Raw genomic sequence first — 12,133 nt, forward strand, 5'->3', positions numbered from 1 at the left:
CCAAGCTGTCAAAATCAGGTGGAGTGGAGACTTGGTATTTGCCGTTTTCACGACAAAACATTCAGAAATGTTCACCTCACATTGGCACACCAAAGCTGTGGATGTTATATCTGTATTTAGTCAGCAATGCATCCAAGAGCAACCCTGGTGATGATACTTTTGAGATGTCTAACAGTTCAGAAAATCATCATGTCTAGTTTTCTCTTTTCTACTTTTTGTACAGACTTTCAGGGTACTCAAAATACTGAATCCTACAGTGCCACCAGCAGGTCAGATTTTCACTTGTCAAACACTTCCATTAAAGTCAAATCAATATTTATTTGAGTGTATTATTACACATCATATTTACAAAAACTATATTAGCAGAAGTTATAACACTGTAAGCTTATTAATAGATCTTTGAGATAAAATAAAACATGAAAAAGTGACAGCATTAACAACAAAAAAGGCAATAATGTAACTTATAAAATGAACACACCATGTTGTTACTTATGCAGACTGATAACAAATCAAAGAAAATACCTTAATAAATGAGTGCGGAAACAAATGCAGATGTTTCCACTCATGGCATGAGGGCTAAATGGGCTGATTGGGCTGAAAATGATCTCAATAATATTCTATGGCCTTCACAGTCAAGAACTTAACCTTACTGAACACTTAGGGGAGATATGGATGTGTCACAGCACTCTCCACCACCAAAACATCAAATATGGGACTATCTTTTGGAGGAATGGTTTTCTTCAGTAGAGTTCAGTGACTTGAGCTGCTTTCACACATGTACTGAACTCTGTAGATCGTCTGTATTTCCTCAGGAGGAGGTGCATGTGCGAACGCAAAGATCTGAGTGAGAGGCTCCGGATTATCTGGGGACTTTATCCACCTGGCCTCCTAGTATAAGGTCCGTAGAAAGGAAGGAGAATTTTATGTGAGAACCCCGCAGGGGTTCCCCGCTAGATTTAGAGCAATAAGTGACAGATGCAAAAATGAAAAAATTCATTCAAAAATCCATCTCCCAATGAAATAGAAGTGTCAGACACATATACAAATCTAACGTATAACTAAGATGTCTAGAGAGTTTGTGGCAACAAGAGCTGAATGTGTGTCTGTGTGATGTAAAAAAAAAAGTCACATGATCTTTGCAGCTGAGTTAATACGTCACTTCCTGTCTCTGTCTGCTGCACCTGGCTGCTCCACCTCTGAGGATTTGTTGCTGTTGTGATCGCGTCTGGACAGAGAACCTCCCACTGCAGTGGATATAAGTGCTACCATGTTGCGCTGAGGACGTCATTTGGAGCCAGAGTCCAGTCCAGTAGTGATCATGGTGAGGGGTATCGACTTCCACCGATACATGTGCTCAACCAATTTCGAGTCAATGTCAGCTGTCAATCATGCCATCTAACCCCATTTTCATAACATCAAATATTTAATTTAAACCAAACTTATCAGACACTTCAATATTTCAACATAAGAACTTAAATGACAGAAACTACCTGAAAAATCTATATTTTTTGCCTTCACTTTTGGGAGCTTTCATGTTATCCATCTTTATATCGAATAAAGCACTTTACCCTGTTAAAGTTTTTTGTTTTTTTGTAGTTTTTCCTTACTCTTGTTGAGGGTTAAGGGCGGAGGATGTCACACCTTCCTATGAGACAAATTATGATTTGTGAATAGGGCTATACAAATAAAATTTGATTGATTGATTGATAATCCTCTGAAACATGTTTGGTTCAAATGTCCATATCTTCACATATATCTTATATTAAATAATATTAAAATTCAAAGACATGTATTCCCTACAATAGAATGCGTACTTGTGAGTAATTCATAATTAAGTGGTGGGGCAGTTGGCCTCTACCAAATGAGGACAAATATGACTCGCTGAAATGCCATGGCAATGCATAGATTCAGCAGATTTGTTTAAAGTAGGGTGTGTATGTTACAATGTGTCTGTAAGTAAATCCAAATTGTAGGGCTGCCAGCTTTATCCGATTCTACACTTGTTAAACGCTAAAGAATATGATCCATGGGTGTTGAGGCTTTAGTGGTTTTTTAAGGCACCTTTGACTGAGCTAGGCTGATTACTTTTGTACTTATGTAGTGAAATTGATTTTCAAATTAGAAATTAATTACATTTTTCCAGTAACTTGCCCAACACTGATTTCCGTACCATCACAACAACTTCCTAAAACAACCAGGCTGACATGCACCTACGCGCTCACTTTACCACATCAGTCGGCGAGGTGTGCAAAGGGCTACATGTGTGCAGATGTTGTACTCATCTCTCAAGCTCTATTTTGTCATCCCTGACTGGAATACTATCAGCACTTGTGTATGATTGCCTTCTATATAAACTTTCTCCTCCCTGAGACAACTGGCTTTTTGGGGGTAGCCATTTGGAACATAAAACAATTAGTAAAACAGTTATTGATCACAAAGGTTAGCAGAGTAGCATTTAAAATCTGTAACATTATAAATACCATATAGGCTACCATATACAACCAAATAATGAAGATTACATAATAAGGTCACATTGTCATTCATGCTGTTTATACTAACTAAGCTTCAAAGAATGATGTTCATTGAACCACAAGCATCAGCAAATAAAAGTTATATTCATTGTCTTGCTTGGGTCATCTTTAATCACTGCTTTTGCTACAGTGCTCATATTATATATTGTATGATATTTTGTTTTCTAGTAAAAGACAACCTGCAGTGCATCAAAAATTCATTCTTTTATTTCTCAAAAAAAAGTTTCATTCAACTATATATGTGACTTTTGCTCTGTTTACGTATGACGGACTGTTAAATGCTTTATTCTCCTTATTGTCCATTATGTCTTCCATCTCATTCTCTGCATTCTCTCCTTTTCTCATCATCTTCAGTGGTAACAGAAGCCCGCCATGTTGCTGGGTGTTGCCGTTTACTGTCTGGCAGCAGTGAGCTCCCCCCTTGTCTTTAGTTAGGAAGTAAAGGAGGGCGTTAAGCCAAGCGTTGAATGATGCCAAAGGCCTTGTTATCTTATAGCACATGGAGACCATGGTCATGGTAGGACAGGGCACTCTCTTTGTCACTTTCAACAGGAGGAAAATTGTTTTGGTGACATGAAAGGGGAGGAAACAAAGAGCAAAGAGGAGAGTGATAGTGATAATGGTCCTGATAGATTTGCGTCTGCGATTGGCATATGGGGAGTGGGCACCAAGAAAAATGGAAATTCCTCCATCTCTTCCAACTGTCCTTGACAGTTCATTGCTTCCTCTTTTTTCTCTTCCAGCTATTGCCAAGTTTGTTCTCCATCTTCTCTCCACTCCCTCGTGTCCTCCCTCTCTCTTGCCTCTGTGGGATGAGGGGCGCGAATGCAGAGTTCTAAATATGGTTAGAACAACATGAGAGTAACACCAAGCAATTATAGAAAAAGGCAAAAAAAAGCCCAGCAAATGGAGTATGATGCCATAGGGTATGTAATCAGGGAACTCCTTATCTATGGCATCATCCCAACAGTTCTGGTATTCCTCAGTGACACCTCCCAAGTTATCATGGCTTGCATTACCATTAACAGCTGATATCTCATAGTTTGGCTCTTCAGTTATGCTTGCATTGGTGCCAGCCCCCCCCAATCTTGTCACATGACCAGTCTGAGCAAACCGGAATATAGGGCAGGTCAAAGCAAAAACCACAATCCAAACCAGAACACAAGTGTACTTGACAGCCTTCTTGGTCTCCAGTGTGATCACTTTCATTGGGTGGCAGATACCGAGGTACCTGTGGACAGAGATGCAAGTGAGGAAGAAGATGGAGCAGTAGAGGTTGAAGTAAAATAGAAAACGGACAAGGCGGCACATGAAGTCCCCAAAGACCCAGCGGTCATGCATGATGTAACTAGCCACAAGGAATGGCAGTGACAGGCCGTACATGAAGTCTGTAGAGGCTAGGTTGACCATGTAGATTAGAGAGGCATTCCAGCGTTTGGTCTGGCGGAAGGAACGGTAGAGGACAACAGAGTTAAGGGAAATGCTGAAGATGAATGTGAAAGAGTAACAGATGGGGAGGAAAATGTACTTGTAGGACTCATCTATGCTGCAGGATGGAGATGGAGGGGTGGTGGAGGGAGAAGAAGAGGGTGAGGATGAGCTTAGAACACCATGGAGTACTGAGTCACTAATGTTGAGAGGAACCCCACCACTGGATGACATTCTGATGAATAAATGGATTTTCATGGGAGGAATAAGTTGAATGAGGCCGTGGCTTGTAGGTTTGTTGTTCCGTCAGACTTCTTCTCTCTCATCCTTGTACTCTGTACCGTTTATTGTCAGTTCTGTGTGATCCTTTACTGTAGATTTTCTGGTGATTTCAGATCCATGAGTCGGTGTTTACCTGGAGATAAAGAGACAAGTTAGTAATCAACTTACAGTGATTCAAGGTTCTCAGTTAATTTGATGAACTAAATTTCAACTTGGTGATGCAATCAGTAGTTTTTTACGGTCTCTTTGCACGAAATAATCTGTGGATGCCTTTCATCAATTTTGATAATTCTAATTCTGATTCAGCTGGTTTACAAAGCTGGTTCAAACATTTTCTGATGATGGTTTCAAATCAAGTGTATTATTATACATCAAGGATCAATATTATGTCCCCTGCTATTTACACTATAACAGTTTGCTTTTATTGACCTCCGTATCCGTTTTATCAATGTACGGTTCCAAAGAAAACAGAGGCCAGAGCTTTGATGTTTCTACTCTGCCCCAAATCTTTATCAACTGGATTTCTACAGAGGCAAAACTAAATGTCCTATTAAACACACACTAAAAACCTGCTTAAAACTTCAAATTGGATTCTTATACAGGAAAATATGTTATTTCTCTACACAAAATATTACAGAACCCACTAAAAGATCTATACTGGATTATGTTGTTGTGAGAGTAGAATACTGAAACTATATTCTAATATGAGCATATATACAAGGGGATATCAACTCATATTAGTGATGGGAGAGTTCATATTGCCTCAACATTACCATCTATCTACATTGTTGTTTGTGAATTTTATTGTGGATGTTAACATTTTTATTATGTTAGCATTACTAATCAAAAGAAATGAACTGCTAAACAAATTGAACTACAAATCATTGATTCTCCTGAGGAACTTTCAAGTTCTATCTGCTAATATTCCAATATAATGTTATTTAATATAAGGGTTAATAATTTATTGGTAGCGATTTTGGAATTCGTTTCAATGTGTTTAGCACGAATTGTTCTGTACAATTTAGGAAACAGATTTAGTATTAGTTGTACTTGTATTAGTTTGTACAAAACAAGCGCAATTTAACAGAATGAAATAGGGGCAGTATTTGAGAGGTGTAGGAAGAATCAGATTCTGCAAAAGCATTGATGTGGACTTACTGTACTGTTAGCTATATCTAACTTATATAATTCAATGAAAAATAATTCTTAAATACTGAGCCTGCTTTTATCTACCACAACTGCAGAGACAACTAGGCACTTATTAAAAGTCGTATATAAAAAAACGACCTTCATTTTACACTACATTCTTCTTTTCTAATCCCCACTCCTACTTTAGTTTACTATTAATCCAAAATAGCAGAGGCTAAGATAGCAAACATAATAATATTACCTAATTTACACCAGCATGTTAACATTATAAGCACCTTTGGATCTAATTCTTAATATCTCAAAGCACCAGTCAATGATGAGGTAAATCAGGAGGTAGTATTTCCCACTGCCCCCAATTCTTTGAATGTTGACCAGGACCTTTGCACAATCTTTTTGACCTCCTATTGTATGCTGCTGATTCTGAGTGCTTGTTTGCTTTCCTGTGTACAAGGGTATGCTGCTGATTCAGTCTCTTCTCACTCCATTAGCTCAGCAATAAGTAACCAAACTTACCGTTGTGTCTCCATCCCACTACAACATTAAGTCTCACTTTAATGACTATAGACTGTCATTACAATTCCAAAACCTACTCTAATTCCAACTCACATGAAGAAGAGTTGTGCTAAGTCAAGATATTTCAGTTGAACAGGATTAACTGAAGCAACGCTCAGTTGAAAGGCTGACCATCAGCCGCACTGCTTCATATTAGGATCAGCACACAGACAGGTGCAACAGTGTGTGTTCAGTGAGCCATCTGCAGGTTTTACCAGCACTTCCCTAGAGTTCAAGTAAATAAGGGTAATGTGTCAACCAGTAACATGACATATTAACAGTAAAACACAAATATAGCCACAAAAGGTGAACTCTTTGAAATGAACTGCATTTATGTATAAACAGATCTCAATTATAATGTTTTGATACCCATAATGTATATTATTTATTCATTCATTTATTATTCACATTGAGAAGTTTAGAAAAAGTATTTGACTGACTCAAATTAGCTTTATTTGTTTAGAAACTAGCAAGCCTGAATTTCAATCTATGAAAGCAGACTGGAGGTGTGCGTTAGATATACTTCAACATATAATAATAACTTAAAAATGTAGATTTAGCTAAAGAAGCGTAAAGAAGCTGATGTGAACCTGGTCTCACAAAAAGACCTATGAGACTTATGCTCAAGTCAAGACATGTTGATCTACAAAGTTAGAAAGTGTTACAGAGTCACCTCAAAGAGTTTAGATATTCATCATGCTACAGTCAGACCAGGTGTTTGTAAAAAGCGATGGCTTAGTTCTGTGGTTGTGCTCTGATTAATCTAAGGTTGAATTTTTGAGAAGAACACAAAAAACATGTTTGGTTTAAAAAGGGCACTGTGTACCAACATGAAATATCATGCCAGCGGTAAAGTACTGAGGAGGGAGCATCATGACTTTGGGCTTTGCTTCCTCTGGGTCTGGACTGTTCATCATCTTTGATGTAAAGATGAAGTAGGACAATGATCCTGGAATCAAAATAAATCTACTACAGAATGAATTCAAACAAAGTAAATCCAACTTCGGGAGTGGTCTAGTCAGAGTCCAGACCTCGACCAAGTAGAGAAACTGTGGAATGAGCTCAGAGCTGAGTAGCACTGTAGGAGGAATGGTACAAAACTGTTCCTGAACCTTGTGCTCAGGTGTGTAACTGATTCTACTGTTAATGGTTACTGAAGTGACTTCCTTCCAATGTAGTAAACTTTTCAATCATTTGCATCAGGCAGTAAAGTAACAACTTTAAATGACAAGTGTTAGCCCCTTAGCTGCAAGTGCTTATTGTTTTTGATTGCATGCTGCACTGTTTTAATTTTTGGGATGTTTTCACTAAAGCTTCAGGCAGCTTCCATTCATCTTTAAACAATAGGAAAATCTATTTAGTCAGTGCAGTGACAGGACATATGTAGTGAGAGCACCATGTTTTCTTACAGCATTAATATCACTGCCTCGTTATTACTTACAACAGCAAAGGAGACAATTAGGTAGAAAATCTACTTTTTCTATAAACTTTTTTCAATGTCTGTCGCAGGGAAGGATTACCTGCAAATTCAAAGAATGATTTACGACAATCAGGCTGGAAAAGCATATTTTTAGCGCGAGGGAGAGAAAAAATAAGCAGGGGAAGCGAGACTGGCTATGCGCTAGGCTAGACTAAAGTCTAACCCAGGGGTCGGCAACCTTTACTATCAAAAGAGCCATTTTGCCCCCTCTTCCACCAACTAAAATTTGTCTGGAGCCGCAAAACATATTTGATAGCACAGCTTATATAGTTTTATATATAGTTATACTCAGTGTTGTGCCAGTTCACACTTAAAATGAACTTGTTCATAGGTCAGTCCATGCAGATGAAAACGAACTAGTTCACATTCATAGTTAAATTCTTTAGTTCACGGTTCAAAAAATGAACAAGTTCACGTGCATTTGTTCCATTTTTTATTGGGATGATTTAGGTGACAAACTTACGATCATGTGTTTAGTAATGAATCCATGGTGTTGGATCATGTATCCGTGTCGCTCCGGTCATTTTAACATTGAGTCCTGACTGTGAGCGTCACGTCTCGTGTCATTTTTCATGATGTTTAAATGCAGTCTCAAACTCTGGAGCTAATAAAACAAACACCAAGTTACTCCATGTACTGATCAGGTCCTGATAACTAGTGATGAGTGTTTATGAGATTTAGTGAGAGCAGGTCAGAGTGGAGGAGGAAACAGAAACTCCAGCTCGGTACAAACCTACTGCAGCTTCTGCTCTGATCACTGAGCAGCTGTGATCTGAGAGAAACTCTGTGTTTTCACTGTTTCCACTGTTCTTCAACGAAGTCACTGACCGGCTGCTTCACGTGAACGAGCTCTGATCTCACTGTGTAACGCTCTCAGCGAATGAGTGGGGGCAGAGCCCCGTGGCCTGTGTGTGTGTGTGTGTGTGTGTGTGTGTGTGTGTCTGTGCTCCCAGACAGTGCGCGCGCACACACACACACATATACACACACTCTCTCGCTCCTGGTATCCACATAATGGATGATTTAAAAATTAAACGTGAAAACTCATTATATAAAAAATGGATTCGTTCAGTTCATCGTTCACGAAAAATATAACTGTTCATGCAAAACACTATACAGGGAGCCGCTACATGCGGGTTGCCGACCCCTGGTCTAACCCAAACAGACCAGCGCTCCCAAGTCTGTTCCTCGCCAACTGCAGGTCTCTTACAAACAAGATGGATGAGAAATACGATACATCTCCTCATCGCTATGCAGCGTGCAAACAGCTGTGTTATGGTGTGGATTCATAATTCAGCCAACTTTAAGCCCCTGTACATTGATTTCCTTGGATGTTCCATTTGCCTACAAGAGGAGGGGGAAGTATGGATTTCTTGTACCTGTATAAATGTATGTAATACTCAATGGTTATGTTAAATCAGTTATAATATTGTTAGAAGATTGTCTTTACGGAGAAATTGATGAATATGTTATGTATCTTTGCTTTTATGAATATGTTGGGTATTTTGATCTTTAAAACCCATCCCATTGTCGCGCTTTGGTACGTGCGCCCAGGATTCAGTAGGTGCTTTAGACTTGGACTGGCTGTGTCTGACTTGATCTGCTGGCAGCTGCAGTGGTGGAGTAAAGTTACACAAGTGTAAAGTCTGACACATGTTTTACTTCTCGTAGCTTCAGCTAGATGAGAACACGGTCGATCTCGTAGCTTTTTCTTTTTTTTGTTGCAGATGAAATGCATGCTTTGGAAATCCCTTTGTTTCTGCATAAATAATATGACTAATAACGAAGTTGACTGAGAACTTTTTTTTCAGCTGAAAAGTTGATTAAATTAAACTATAGTGTTAAGTGACCATGTGTAAATACACAGGAGATACAATTCATCACATCCTCTTAGGAGAGAAATAAGCAGATAATGTTTTCCTTCTGTATTAATCATACAGATATATATCTATATATATGTGTGTGTGTGTGTGTGTGTGTGTGTGTGTGTGTGTGTGTGTGTGTGTAAACATACATACATATATAGTTTAGTTTTTAAATTACGAGGTAAAAGGTAGTTATTGTTACTGTGTGTGACCTTTTTTTTTAGTTACAAAAAGAGGGTTAAGAGGGTTCAGCTTTTAACACCTTACATTTATAGATATACGAAGCAGAAAACACATCTGATTTCTCAGAATAAAAACATAAGACACGTCTTGCGTGTCACTGAAGCCTTCAGCCAATCGGAGCAGAGAGGTGATGTCACAGAGGCGGCCCCAAGGTGGTGCGGCTGGAGGAGAGCAACAGCGCGGTCTGACTGCAGCCGGCTCGCTCCCGCGATGTTTTGCGGTCACATGACCTTGTGACGTTCTGCAGCGCTGGATGAAGTCGGACAACATTTCTAACGGCACGCATCGTGTTAGGACCAGCATGCATCACGTCAAGTCGTACGCACCGACTCTCTCAGTTTGCACGTGGAGCAGTGGCCTGACAAGAGGATGTAAACTGATGCGGTCCCTGTTTTACGTTATGTCATTTCAGTAAAAGCATCTACAGAGAGCTGGGGTGTCGCAGTGTTTTGTCGGAGTGTCCTGAACTCACTCCTTTTTTCACTACTTCCAAAACAAACGTGCTGTCTTGATCGAGGTTTTTACGACAGGTGACAGTGGAAACACTACCGCTTTTGTCCACAGAGGCGCCAAAATCAACAAAGATGATGAGTTCCTTGTAAGAGCTTTAAAGCTTAATGCTACTTCAGCTACAAGCTACCTAAAGCTACTTTTGAATACATCTAAGCGCTGTAAAACTCCACTCTGTTGTTGCAGCAATATTTTCCCATTGTGAAGTTTTTTGGCATGCACATGCTTGCATGTAAAAACAGATTAGAAATATGGTTACATGTATACATATACAAGTTTGTGTGGGAGAAATCTGGCTGGGAGACCATGTTTACATAAACATACATGATATTTAAGAAGACACAAAAAAGTGAAGACTCTACGTTTACTTTCATTGATTATATGACTGAAATGTGTCTTAAGAGTCTGAATAAAGGGAAATCTATAACTGCATGAAATAGTATGACAGAAATTTTCTTCAAATCACGTAAGAGATTTTTTTGCAAGTAAAATATATATTTACTACTATTCCATTGGCTTTGATTCATTTTAACATTTGCTATTCACTGTGAAGCATTACACATTTAAAGACATTTTGAAACACTGCATAGTACAATGTAGAAATTAAATAAAAATACATCCACATATAAAAGATTATGTAGCATGTATTCAGAAATGCTCAGCACATCGGTAGGCAATACATACATTTTATTAAAGGTCTAGTGAAAGCTCCACACATTGATTGATGTGGACTTTTGTTAAATTTCTTGTCATCAACTTTCTCCAGTACATTTACCTGCATTATCGTTACACAAGTGACTGTTTTTGTACGATACTTTGTTAAAGTTAAATCCCACATTTACTTTGCTGTTCAGTGTGGTAGGTTAGTCAGTTTCACTGCACTAAGGCCTTTTGACAACGGGAAATGTTGAGTGTTTTCATGTGAGGTTAAGCATTGAGGTAAACATTAGATTTTCCGCTGACCAAAGTGGCTACTGGTAAAGAATTATGTAAAAGTTTTCAAAATCTAATATCCAACCAACATCAGAATTCAGACCTAATAAAATCAAGTGGTTTTATATCTTTTAGGGCCTGATGAATGAAAGGTCTTTTTAAGGACATACAGACACCCTGCTTTAAGAAAATCAATTCAGTACATATTATTTCCTGTTTTGGACTGAATGCAGGCCTAATCAACACTGTTAGTTTTCTTGAAGCAGCTATTATGTTCGGAGAAGCCCCAGGCTTCACAAAGTCCAACTTGGTTTATCATGTGCCCCTAAATTCATATTCATTCTTATTAAGAAATGTTTTCAGTTAAGCTTTTAAAGTTACAAAACAACTTGAACTGATGTTTAAAAATAAACTGTTTTACTGCTTTGGCAAATATTCTGGATTAAATATGACCACAGTGAAATCTTCAGAGCTGCATTAGGAGTTTAGTGTTTGTCTAAAGGGAACTGCATAAAACTCATAAATACCTACATCACTGCAATCTGCTGTTAGAAAGAAAGCTTACCTGTGCCAGCGATGACTTTTACTCCATATGGCTCCTGTTACATCAGTCACCCATCAGAATAATCACAAGAAAATACAAAAAAACTTCAAAAGGCTTTGACTGCAGTACATGTCGGCAACTGTAAAATTCACCCTTTTCTGGTTGTATAAAATAGTCAGCACACATCAGCTGTAATCAGGTTTTATCAGTCGCAATTAGTGACCTTGACAGTAGGACCACTTCAGCTTTCACCTCTTTTCTGCTGCTTCCCTGAACAGTCCGGCCAGTTTCTATGGTAATTCAGTCCCTCCCTCTGTCCCTCATTGTGTGTCATCCAATTCTTCTTCCCGCTTCAGCTGTTGTGCGTTTGTGTGTGCATGTGTGTGTGTGACTTGCTTTCTCCTCAGCTGCTGAGCTGGATGTTGTGCAATGGAGGTTGAGAACACAGACAGATTGATTCTACCAGTACGTGTGTGTATGAGTATACTTTTTAACAATAATGTAAAATAAGTGATCCTTAACTGAGTTTTCTGCAAGTGCCTAAGTACTGACACCGAGTCCCCAACTTTTCTTCAAAAACTGTGGAGTGAGAAAGTTCTTTTGAGCTTTATAGAAA

The 12,133-nt window shown here is 38.7% G+C and overlaps 1 protein-coding gene across 4 annotated transcripts; it reads right to left on the reverse strand.

Moving 5' to 3' along the window:
• Positions 1-2,666: 2,666 nt before the first annotated feature.
• si:dkey-6n21.13 (P2Y purinoceptor 3) lies at positions 2,667-11,811 on the reverse strand. Of its 4 annotated transcripts, none has more exons than XM_034569092.1 (3): positions 11,539-11,811; positions 3,913-4,374; positions 2,667-3,762 (listed from the first exon to the last, which is right to left on the reverse strand). In XM_034569092.1, exons 2-3 carry the CDS (start codon positions 4,215-4,217, stop codon positions 2,757-2,759), a joined length of 1,311 nt encoding a protein of 436 aa, XP_034424983.1. In that variant the 5' UTR covers positions 4,218-4,374; positions 11,539-11,811; the 3' UTR covers positions 2,667-2,756. The 4 variants fall into 4 exon arrangements, with proteins under 4 accessions (XP_034424983.1, XP_034424985.1, XP_034424982.1 ...); XM_034569094.1 differs by lacking the exon at positions 11,539-11,811 and having other exon boundaries at positions 3,913-3,971; positions 4,060-4,181; XM_034569091.1 differs by having other exon boundaries at positions 2,667-4,374; positions 11,539-11,810.
• Between the last annotated feature and the right edge of the window lie 322 nt (positions 11,812-12,133).

Source organism: Hippoglossus hippoglossus, chromosome 18 (assembly GCF_009819705.1).
Source record: "Hippoglossus hippoglossus isolate fHipHip1 chromosome 18, fHipHip1.pri, whole genome shotgun sequence".
NCBI classification, from domain to species: domain Eukaryota; kingdom Metazoa; phylum Chordata; class Actinopteri; order Pleuronectiformes; family Pleuronectidae; genus Hippoglossus; species Hippoglossus hippoglossus.

Bases quoted from the DNA above. Each gene is read 5' to 3' on its own strand.
- si:dkey-6n21.13 (XM_034569091.1), bottom strand. From the start codon at position 4,217: ATGAAAATCCATTTATTCATCAGAATGTCATCCAGTGGTGGGGTTCCT.